Genomic DNA, 12,223 nt, shown 5'->3' on the forward strand with positions numbered 1-12,223 from the left:
ATGGACATAGGGACAAGGTTAAGTATACATTTAGCAAAGGAATTACCCTGCTCCATGCTCTTTAAGACTGAATAATGACATCACACTACTGTTAATTTAAAATGAGTTATTCCTCTAAACCTGGCTTCAAATTCCCCAAATTTTTCGCACCGGCGCCGTTCGGCCCCCAGCTCTCAGCAAAATCTGGCCCTCTGGTAGCGAGGATATTTTTTTGTGGTCCTCTCTATCATCAAAGTTGTCCATCCCATGGGTTACGGCATGACAATATTTGTTCGCCCCCCGGCAACAATCTGGGTTTCTCATGTGGCCCCCCATGAAAAATAATTGCCCACCCCTGGCCTATATGAACAAAACTACTTTGGGAGATATTCACTGCATAACTCAGCCCTTTGATGTGTTTCAAATGGAATATCGTTCCATCAGCACCAATTTTTGTTATCACCATTTTGTATTAGTTTATAATGGTTTATATAATGTATATTGAATCTGAACTTGTTCATCCTCCAATTCTCTCCCTCTCTCTCTCTTCCCATCTCTCGCTCTCCCCATCTCTCTTTTCTCTCTCGCCCTCTCTCTTTCTTTCTCTCACTCCCTCCCTCTGCTTGCTCAGCGAGAAGGAAGCTGCTGTCACAGACGTGACGCTGTGGCTTTTAACGGGGGTGGACATGATCACACTTGGGTTTAAACACGCCCAATCTGGACGTTTGTGCCGAGTTGATGCAGAGCGCAGCGGGGCAACACGCCCCAAAACAGTGCTGCACGCAGCGCTATTCTGGCACAAATTACCAGGAAATGTGCATTATTTGTTACATCATTGGCACTTCGCCAAATTGTTTCCTCATTGGTTCTGTGTCACTTGGAATACTGCTCTGTGGTATGGTCATCAGCAGCTAAAGGTGTTCTTGAAAAATTGCAAGTTGCACAAAACAAAGCAGCTAGGCTGGTCCTTGGGTGCTCCCCTAGGGCTAGCGTAGCTGAAATGCATACACGTCTCACATGGCTCACTGTTGAGCAGAAACTCTTATCAATCCTACTTGTACATTTTCACAAGGTTATCAATACCCAAACTCCTGGCTTTCTCTTCGACAGCATAATTTATAGCTCACGTACTCACACACACTCCACCAGAGGGGCGAGCAGAGGTCAGTTGACTCTGCCTAGACCCAAAACTAACTTTATGAAGAAAACAGTCACATACAGATCGATAATGTCCTGGAATTGTCTGCCAGTAAACATTTCCTCCATCCATGGGAGGGCTGGTTTCAAACGGAAACTTAGATCCCATCTGCACTCACTAACACCAGCAAACACACTTTGAACACACAACTTTACTCAGTTCCTATTATGTCTGTCTTTTAATAGTATGTTTTAGAATAGCGTCTTTTAGATAGGTTGATCTAATGTAGCTGGCCAGCTACATAACCAGCTGACCAAACTGTTGTTGTTGTTTTGTTTTATATACTGCTCTTTACAGGTGCTCTGTGACGCACCTGTATTGCACTGCATTTTGCTATTTCTTATTATTTTAATAATTCTTATTTTTTACTATGTTATTTTACTACTGAACTTTACTGTCTACAGTTACTATTGCTGTAATGTATTGTGTATTGTGTTTGGACCCCAGGAAGACTAGCGGTCGTTTTGGCGGCAGCTAATGGGGATCCTTTTAAATAAACAAATAAACAAATAAACAAACAAAACGGGCCTTAATGCAAAATTACCGCCTTTGCGATGATAGAGCGCCATATGTCTTGTATCTTTTCATTGCTACTGAGAAACAGCTGATTGAAGTTGTGCAAATAGACCAATCACAGCTGATTATCATCTACTATAAGTTGGAGACGTACCCAGATGTTGCAGTGTGCGTTAAAGGCCCATTCCGTCGGTTCTGGCGAGAAATAAATGTGCACAAAGTGTTTTTTATTGGCAATGAGTGAATGCGCCTTGACATAACTTAAAAATGGCGACCAGGGGCGTTTCTCTCCGACCAGTCGTTCAGAAGATACATGGAAATACCTCAGTTTCGAAGGGGTTAGCATTTCCCGCCACAGCTAGAGGATGTGACGTCTGCGCGCGTTCATGAGCTTGCCTCTTGTCCTAGACGGCTAACAGGAAATGGCTAAAGTAGCTTTTAACGTTACGTTCGTCGCTGCTAGCAAAAGGAAACAACAACACAGACTCCAGAAAAAGTCCACACTAAATAAATAAATATTTATCTAATGAAGCCCGTCTGGCCAGACAGCAGCAATGTGACCGACATCGGGGGGAAACTAGAGTCAGGACTGTGTTTTCGGTTCATGAAGGGAACTTGCTGCTTGTAGCTACTGTAATGTGGTTTTGACCAGATAACGTTAGCTGCTTGCTAATGGGTTTTCAAGATTCAAGATTTTTATTGTCACTCCGTAGTACAAGTATCTGACCACCTGGTCAGAAACTCTGCTAACATTACCGTCTTGTGTGAATTAATGCAACCCTAACGTTACTACCGTTATGCTTATGGTCATGGAACATTATTGTTTGACTGCAGTTAGCTGCGGTGGTGAGTGCCTATTATAACCATAACGTTAGCTTGATGCTATACGCGGCTAACTAATAGATTTAGCTATATTTATAGAAATTACCACCAGCCGCACTAATAACGTTACTGTCTTGTGTTGATAATGAATCTCACAGTCGGAAATATGCCTAACGTTAGCCTACTGTCTGTTATGCTTACGGTACATTGTTTGACTGTTCAGTTTGGTCAACTCCAGGCATTACACGGTACCGTACATACAGGGGGAGCAGGCTATTTCCTGGCTTGTGCTAACGTGAGTATCCACTTCACCGCAGCCAACGCAAGCCAAAACACGGCCAAACATGCCACAATAATGTCCCCTAATTCATCCAGAATCCTTCCTGGGCATCTCGAGGCTGATCTGACCAATAAAGTGTCCAGGTTGCCGTTTTCAAGTGACTTTTATGAGTTAACGTTACAAAGCAACCAACAGCTCTGCTGTTGCCAGGCAACTGCTTGTGCACGTCTGAGTATGGTGCCCGCGCGTCAGCTCGTTCACACGCTGCCTGCAGTTACTCTAACGGCCACCGGCGTCAGTAAGAGTGAGTATTGACGGAATGGACCTTTAAGGTGTTTTTGATCTGTGTCTTTTTCGGTTTATAAAGTTTATTTTGATACAACTTAATGAGCAGCTATCGTGTAGATTGTTGTTGATCTCTTGCAGTAATTTCTTATTGAAAATACTGTACTATAAAACATTTACTGCAGCAATTCTGTGACATACTATTACTTTTTCAAATACTATCACACTCATACTGTTCTCACATTTTTTCATGTCAAGGAACCCTAAACTGAAACAAATTAGACCAGTGGTTCTCAACCTTTTTACACCAAGTACCCCCTGAGAAATTAGTTGGCTCTCCAAGTACCCCCATATGACCGACGTTAAAATACAGTCTATTCAGCTGCACAGTTTACGCAGGAGGCACACTTATTCCTAATAACATAATTTATTGTTAACTTTTGTCAGCCACAGCCACAATGTACAAAGGGGCAGCACTAGAACTAGCAAACTCAAACAAAATAACATTAAGAACTGTATTTCAGCAAATGTAGGCCTACTTCAAACACACACACTCTCTCTCTCTCTCTCTCTCTCTCACACACACACACACACACACACACACACACACACACACACACACACACAATAAGTGAGATCATTAAGAACACAATGAATGACAACAATAATAATGACTGCTTCATTCTCAAAAAGGCAAGTGAAAAAAATAAGATTAACAGCAGCATTTCAATTAATTCAAACACACACACGTGTGTCATGTGTGTCCCGAACAGAGAGAGAGAAATAAGCCATGTGTGCTGTGTCCGTCCGTGTACAGCGAGTGGACAGCTCCCGAACAGACAGAGTCAAATAGAGAGACAGACAGAGAGAGGCTGCAGGACGGCCGCGCGGCGACGCAGCACACGGAACAGAGAGGGAGAGAGATGTGTCATTATATCGTAATATTGGCTTCGGGCCTCACAACAGGCTCGGGCCAATTAATTTCATAACTCATCCGGGCCGGATCGGGCACGGGTCTGCATGTCACGGGCCGAGATTTCATGCCCGCGCAGCTCTCTAGCTCAGTGCCAGGCTTCGGCTTGTAGCTCTAAGGACAAGCCCACCGTCCTCGGTGCCCAGGGCCCGGGTTCAGTTGGGAGCTCTCCTTGGGTCCCATTCCCTTCATTGGGCCGCCCCCTGCAAGTGCAAGGAACCTGGCAGGGGACCCAGCGCACCTTGGTCCATGGCCACGGCCTGGCCTCTGTTTGCAGCACCCAGGTCAAGCCCACCGGTCAGCTCGCCAAGGTCTGGGCTCTGTGCCAGCCTTCGGCTTGTAGCTCTAGGGACACGCCCACCGTCCTCGGTGTCCAGGGCCCGAGTTCAGTTAGGAGCTCTCCTTGGGTCCCATTCCCTCGGTAAATGGTAAATTTTGCCCCCTTCTTTGGGGCGCCCCTGCCAGCGCAAGACGCCCAGCTCACCTTGGCCCATGGCCACGGCTGGGCCTCGGTTTGTAGTGCCCAGGACAAGCCCACCATGGACGGCACCGTGCTCCTGTCATCGGTCGGGAGCTCTCCTGTAGACCACACCTCCGGACACCGGCTCACCATCGTTGGGGCCCAGGGCCCGACTTTGGCTGGGAGCCTTCATGGGATCTATGTGCGGCCTCCAGGGTGTTCCACAGCGGTTCAGGCCGCCGAGTGGCGTTGCGAGCCCGCAGTCAATGGCGTACGACACCCGTCTTCGCTCTCTGGCTCAAAAGAGGACCAGCCCGACCTGGCGCGTCCCCTGGACGCGTCTATAGTCGGAGTTTGCGTGAAGGACTTTCCCCTGGCATGCCTAGCATTTGCGGAGCTAGCCGTGTGACAGGTGGGCGCAGCCTCTCACACCCTGCTCCCCCCGAATTCTCCCCCCAACCATGCTGCTCGCTAAGGGGGCGATATGCTCGGTCCCCAAGGCGGAGGAGCACTTGGGGTTTCTATCACAGGTACCTTGCCGTACCCAAGAAGGACGGTTCCTTGCGTCCGATTCTGGAGCTTGGCGCTGAGGGAGGTTCCCATTCCTAATGCTTTCCCTTCCCGCCTTTCAATTCGTTGAAGCCACAGGATTTCTTACTTCCATGGATCTGAAAGATGCGTTCTTCCATGTCCCCGTGGTTCGGAGCCACAGGAAATACCTGAGGATCTCCTTCCTGGGAAAAGCTTACGAGTTCTGCCGTTTGGCATGTCCTTGAGCACACGGACCTTCAATGTGTACGTGGAGACAGCCCTGGCTCCCCTCCGCTTGAGTGGGATTTGCGTCTCGACGATGCTCTCATAGTGGCGGACTCGAGGGTCCGCGCTGTGGAGCATACCAGGGCGGTGACAGATCACCTGCAGACCCTGGGGTTTTTAGTGAACTGGCAGAAGAGTTGCCTCGTCCCAGCGCAGGTTGCATCCTTCCTGGGGCTCGACCTGGACTCTCGGGCCATGCTGGCGCGCCTCTCGCCAGACTGACAGGCGTGCACCATGCACCAAGGGCGTTAAGTCTGGGTCCCTCCGTGTCAGTGCATCAGTGCCCTTTGGGGCTGGAAACCCTATTGTTATGTTCATTATTCTTATTCTTATTCTTCCGAGTGCTTTTCTTCTTTCTTAAGCATTTGTTCAAGGCTTGAACCCTTGGTATTACCGCTTGCGGCTATAACTTCATATTTTATTTCATGGCCAGATGTGGCCTTTCTTATCTCATAGTGCAAGTCGAGTTGTTTATGTGCTCTACCTAATTTTGAGTGAACATTGTTTTCATCATCATATTTTTCCAATCACTTGAGGATTGTCAAAGAAAAATATATTTTGATCAGAGAATGGTCACAGCTTTTTATTTCAGAGCACTCCAAATCACTCCAGTGACCCCCCCCCCCCTCTTCTAAATAGCATCCCCAAGAACTGAGTATTATGTTCTGAATTGTGAAGACCTATATGCCACTGGTCCATTTTGTGAATGTACTCTACTGCACCACCACTATTTGTGTCCTTGTACCATTTTCTTATATGTGGACATAAATAAATAGTTAAAATGTGTGTGGCCAGGGTCTGTTGTGTTTATTATTTGTTAAGTTCTTCAGTTCTTCAGTTTCATGAAGAAACATTTTTCAGCCATCTTTGTTCACAGTAGGATTTTAATAAATATATGACACATACTTGACCTTTCTATTTAAATAGGAATTTCATGTTTTCATTTTGGGGGAATTAAACACACACTTACACTTCCTCAGACCTGGTTTCAACATCTGCACTCCACCATGGTCCACACTGTGGGAACATTTACATAAAGTCTGATCAATACAATATATTTGATAAACAAACAATAATCATCATTCCTGAGCTTATAGTATGACAGAAAATGTGTCTTACTCAGCCTTCTAGCAGATGCTGTCTCTCCATACCTGAGAGATTCCATGCTTTTTTCATTTTTTTAACCTTTTATTTAACCAGGTAAGTCATTAAGAACAAATTCGTATTTACAATGGTGACCTGGCAAAAGGCACAGCCTCTTGAGGGAGAGGGGTAGGGACTAAAATACATTTAAAAAATAAATAAAATGACAACGGCCCATATCCAAATTGTTGCCACTGGCTGCAGTCTCCAGTGTGACACAGAAAATGTGTGTAACTCTCAGCCTTAACAGACGTTGGGCTCTATTTCCCCCCTGGTCTTAAATTTGCATTTATGGCTGGACGCAGAGCTATAAGTGGGCGTGGTCACGCGCATTCCCTAATTTTTCCTTGATGCTAAAAGCCAGAATGCCAAGAAGTGTTGGATTGGTGATCTCCAGTAAACCAATCACATTCTTCCCTTCCAACCTCCGATCCGCGGAGCGACTCCAGTCCGGTCAGAAAAGCCCTAGAAGCAAAGATCATGTAAGTCAGGAGGGGAAGAGAAGATGACTGGCAAAGATGTGAAAGAGAGAGTGAGAGAGGGGGAGAGCGAGTGAGAGACAGAGAGAGAGAGGGAGAGAGGGAGTGAGAGAGAGAGGGGAGAGAGAGAGTGAGATAGCAGCAGAGAGAGTGATTGAGAGTGAGAGGGAGAGAGTGAGTGAGATAGAGAGTGCAAGTGAGTGAAAGAGAGAGAGAGGGAGAAGTCTGTATCAGACGAGCATGCAGACACAACTGAGAGTTGAGTTTGGAAAGACATGTCCGCAAAATAGGATAACGCCGTGGGTGCATCCCCGGTGTTAATAGGGCCTGGTTTTGAAAAGCGTTAACCGCAAAATTAACGCCCGTTGGGAAGATCGCTTTAGGCTGGTATTTAAGGCCGAAACACCCATTCTGGCCTATTCCTAAGGCCACTTTAAGGCCAGGGGGAGAATAGAGCCCATTGTCTCTCCATTGCTGAGAGATTCGTCTCCACTGTGTCAGAGAAAATGTCTGTGACTCTCAGCCTTCTAGCAGATGTTGCCTCTCCATACCTGAGAGAGTCCAGTCTCCAGTGTGGATCCTCCATTCCAGCAGAGAGCAGCTTCACTCCTGAGGCTCCTGGATGATTGTAGCTCAGGTCCAGCTCTCGCAGATAGGAGGGGTTGGAGCTCAGAGCTGACGCCAGAGAGGCACAGCCTTCCTCTGTGAGCAGACAGCCTGACAGCCTACACAGACACACACACACACATGTGCGCGCACGAACGCACACACACACACGCATACACACATACACACACATGCACGCACGCACGCACGCACGCACACACACACACACACACACACACACACACACACACACACACACACACACACACACACACACACACACACACACACAGCAAGCACAATTGTACTGTCTCAAATGAAAATAGTTGAGCAAGTCATCAGCTCTGTGGCTTAATTTGGTTCAGTTTGACTTTTCCACTTTTCTGACAGAATCTTTGAAATCATTTCTGCTATTTCTGGTTTCAGCAACTGATGCTGCAAGTAGAGGAAATAGTGAAGTATCTTCATGGAAAGTAATTCACATAAACTACAAAACAATGCTAAATGTTGAGATTTCTTTCAGAGAATTTAGAGAAAGTTGTACTCACACAAGTACAATCTTTTTTAGATTCTCATGGCGTTCTTGTGGTATTCCAGTCTGGTTTTAAAGCCCTTCACAGCACTGAAACTGCACTTTTATAAGTTTTTAATTATCTTTTTTTAGCAACTGAATCTGGGGACTCTGCCATTCTTATGCTTTTAGACCTCAGAGCTGCATTCGACACAGGCTCCCGCCTGGAGCACTGTGTCGGCATCAAAGGCACTGCCCTGGAGTGGTTCAGGTCCTACTTGTCTTCTGTCAGCCTTGGTGACTCTGAGTCCTCCTCAGCACCCCTCCCCTGTGGGGTGCCCCAGGGTTCAATTCTTGGGCCAATCCTCTTCGCTCTCTATTTACTTCCCCTCAGGTCCATTCATACAGGAAGTATGGCATCTTGTTCCACTGCTACGCGGACGACACACAAATTGACCTGCCCCTGGAATGCATGGATGCAACTCCATGAACCCTTTGTTGAACTGTCTAAACGACATCAAAGCATTGATGGCCTTAAACTTTTTCAATTTCAATGACAGTAAAACTGAAGTGCTGATGTTTGGTCCCAGTGGTTCCCTTCACATGGACTTGGGCCCATTAGGACCATTTGTAAGACTCACTGTAACCAACCTGGGTGTGAAAATGGACAGTGATTTTAAACTTGACAAACTGATTAACTCTGTCCTGAAATCTAGCTTCTTCCAGTTGAGGCTTTTATCTAAGGTCAAGCCCTTTTTAATCTTTCTGGGACCTTGAAAAGCTCATTCATGCTTTTATTTCAAGCAGACTTGATTACTGTAATGCTCTTGATGTTGGAGTTAGCCAGGCCTCCCTCTCTCGCTTGCAACTCATGTTCAGGTCAGAACAGACCTTAGTTTGGAGACATCAATTAAATTGAAAAAAAAGAAAGTAAATGGATCTGACCTCAGAACCTCCAGTCGACAGTGTGGACTCTGCAGTCCAGCAGAGAGCAGCTTCATTCCTGAATCTTGCAGGTCATTGTTACTCAGGTCCAGCTCTCTCAGACTAGAGGACTGCGAGCTGAGAACTGAGGCCAGAGCTTCACAGCTTCTCTCTGACAGATTACAGCCACTCAGCCTGAAGGAGCATTAGAAGACAAACAAGAACTTTGAAAACACGTTTTATTCTGCATGAATAAGGTGCAATATATCTGAATGAATCTATTTGGTTTTCTAGGCACTTACACAGATTTATTGGAGGCTTTGACCACTGGCAGCAGCCTAAGAAGAGCCTCCTCGGAAGCAGAGTATTTCTTCAGGTCAAACACATCCAGGTCTTCTTCAGATGACAGTAAGATAAAGACCAGAGCCGACCAATGAGCAGGGGAGAGTTTTCCTGTGGAGAGACTTCCTGATCTCAGGTACTGTTGGATCTCCTCCACTAGAGAATGGTCATTGAGCTCATTCAGACAGTGGAACAGATTGATGCTTCTCTCTGGAGACAGATTCTTCTTTATCTTCTCCTTGATGTACTGGACTGTTTTCTGATTGGTCTGTGAGCTACTTCCTGTCTTTTTCAGCAGGCCTCGTAGGAGATTCTGATTGGTCTGCAGTGAAAGACCCAGGAGGAAGCGCAGGAACAAGTCTAGGTGTCCATTTGGACTCTGTAAGGCCTTGTCCACAGCACTCTGGTAGAGGACATTTAGTTTAGATGAGACTCCTACCTTCAGAGACCACGAGGATTTTGATTGTGGTTCTGACAGCAGATTGACACCAGAGTTGATGAATGAGACGAGGACATGAACAGCAGCCAGAAACTCCTGAAGGCTCAGATGGACAAAGCAGAACACTCTGTCCCCATACCCACCACGCTCCTCTTTAAAGATCTGGGTGAACACTCCTGAGTACTGTGAAGCTGCTGTGATATCAAAGCCACACTCTTTCAGGTCTTCTTCATAGAAGATCAGGTTGCCTTTCTCCAGCTGCTCAAAAGCCAGTTTTCCCAGATAGAGAATCATCTCCTTATTCTCTGGCGTCCACTGTGAATCTGTTTCAGTTCTCCCATGAAACTTGACGTTCTGCCGTTTGGTCTGAATCACCAGGAAGTGGATGTACATCTCAGTCAGGGTCTTGGGCAGGTCTTCTCTGTTACTGGTTTTCAACACAGACTCCAGAACATTAGCAATCATGTAGCAGAAGACGGGGATGTGGCACATGATGTGGAGGGTTCGTGAAGTCTTGATGTGGAAGATGATGATGTTGGCCTGCTCCTCATCTCTGAATCTCTTCCTGAAGTACTCCTCCTTTTGTAGGTCATTGAAGCCTCTCACCTCTGTCACCACGTCAATGTACTCAGAAGGGATCTGATAGGCTGCTGCAGGTCGGGTGGTCATCCATATGCGAGCTTTGGGAAGCAGTTTCCCCCTGATGAGGTTTGTCAGCAGCACGTCCAGTGACGCTGACTCCGTAACATCAGTCAGGATCTCATTGTTCTGGAAGTCTAGAGGAAGTCGACACTCATCCAGACCATCAAAGATTAACGCAACGTTAAACTTGTCAAACCTGCAGATTCCTGCTTCTTTGGTGTCAGGAAAGAAGCGATGAATAAGTTCCACCAAGCTGCACACTCTATCTTTCTGCAGGTTCAGCTCTCGGAAAGTGAATGGAAATGTGAACTCTATATCCTGGTTGGCTTTGTCTTCAGCCCAGTCCAGAGTAAACTTCTTTGTTAAGACTGTTTTCCCAATGCCAGCCACTCCCTTTGTCATCACTGTTTTGGTTGGTTTATCTCTTCCAGGTAAGGGTTTAAAGATGTCTTGACATTTGATTGGTGTTTCTGGTCTCTGGCTTCTGGATGCTGCTTCAATCTGTGTGATCTCATGTTCATCATTGACACCTCCACTCTCTCCCACTGTCATGTCAAGCTCCGTGTAATTCTGATTCACAAGTGTCGGGTTTCCTGCTCTAGCAATCCCATCAAACACATACTGAAAGTTCTCCTTCATATTCCATTTGTGTTGACGTTGACACTCTGCAGACGTTTCTAAATAAATAAACAACAGAGGAAATCAATGAGAGGCAAGTAAAGAGTAATGCAATCATTTACTGATAATTTACACATTCACAACTCAACAGACTCTATTCAGCTCATTACTGCTGGGTTGGCAACAGGTCTTGACTGGTGTAAGGTATAAGGTAGCTGTTGTTGAGTCGGTTATTATTACTCAACCAGGACTTGCATGCAACCAATCGGATTCCACACTGTGCTGATCCCCATAAAGCTCTGGTTGCACCAAAAACGTATATGTTAACCAAGCAGCTAGCTGCACTTCTCATTTGCTGTTTGTTATGTGCATGTATGTAAACTACTTTGGGGAAAACCTTTCAGACAATACACACATTGGTAGTGATTGTATGAAAGCCCTGATACCCCTGAGGTTCTTTACTGGGATTATGGATAAAGTGATGATGCACCATGTACAAGGTGACTAAAGTGAGAATTTACCAACTGTCTATTAAAATCCATAGAAATTACATCAACACAAATACAATACAATGAACACATACTCTCACAAGGCTGCCTGTCTCTCTTCACATATATTGTCTGGATGTAGGTCAACAAAAGTAGATACAATGATAGCCTGCACTTTATATAAGACATAAGTTTAGATGAGTTCTATCTTTTTTCAAATGTCCCCTTTTTTAATCTTCCCATGACTTAACTCTGCATTAGATCCTTCCTGTTGATCTTCATTAAAACCTTCTCGGTCACCACCAGCATGTTTTCGCTGTAGGTCCGCTCCATCTCATCCACTGTCTCCAGCCTGTTTGCCTTCTCCAGTCGGCATATTGGGATTTTTGGGAAGCCTCCCAGGCTGTCAGCCTGCTGGAGGAACCACTTGAACTTCTCAAACTCTGCCTCTTTCAAATCCTCCAGCGTTTGCAAGAGCTTCTCTTTATCCGTCGCCATCGTTGCTCCCTGGTAAAATCACAGGAAATATTCAACTGTAAGAACCAACTTTATCCACTATAAAATGGCAGAAAGCTGTAAGAAATGTCAAAAATAAAAAACACAGAATCTTCAGCAAATTAAATTGTGAACGTTTTGAAAGGCTGATTGATGATACTTCATGTTGTGTATAACCAACCAGATCCAGATTTAGCCTATCAAATT

The 12,223-nt window shown here is 45.7% G+C and overlaps 2 protein-coding genes across 2 annotated transcripts in view; both read right to left on the reverse strand.

The window, feature by feature from the left end:
* The window catches only part of LOC310779383 (stonustoxin subunit beta-like), a gene marked incomplete at its 5' end in the record, with an annotated part of 16,355 nt that extends 7,867 nt beyond the window's left edge, over positions 1 to 8,488 (reverse strand). Inside the window, 3 exons of the mRNA XM_083639920.1 lie at positions 6,300 to 6,346; positions 7,503 to 7,676; positions 8,475 to 8,488. Coding sequence (XP_083496046.1) covers positions 6,300 to 6,346; positions 7,503 to 7,676; positions 8,475 to 8,488 — 235 coding nt within the window. The remainder of the gene's footprint in view (positions 1 to 6,299; positions 6,347 to 7,502; positions 7,677 to 8,474) is intronic.
* LOC310780018 (NLR family CARD domain-containing protein 3-like) lies at positions 8,155 to 11,971 on the reverse strand. Its single transcript, XM_083640553.1, has 3 exons — positions 11,773 to 11,971; positions 9,295 to 11,092; positions 8,155 to 9,187 (listed from the first exon to the last, which is right to left on the reverse strand). The coding sequence occupies exons 1-3, from the start codon at positions 11,852 to 11,854 to the stop codon at positions 8,944 to 8,946; spliced, it is 2,124 nt and encodes a 707-aa protein (XP_083496679.1). The 5' UTR covers positions 11,855 to 11,971; the 3' UTR covers positions 8,155 to 8,943.
* Between the last annotated feature and the right edge of the window lie 252 nt (positions 11,972 to 12,223).

This window comes from Poromitra crassiceps, assembly GCF_964638095.1.
Source record: "Poromitra crassiceps genome assembly, chromosome: 7".
In the NCBI taxonomy this organism is placed as follows: Eukaryota; Metazoa; Chordata; class Actinopteri; order Beryciformes; family Melamphaidae; genus Poromitra; species Poromitra crassiceps.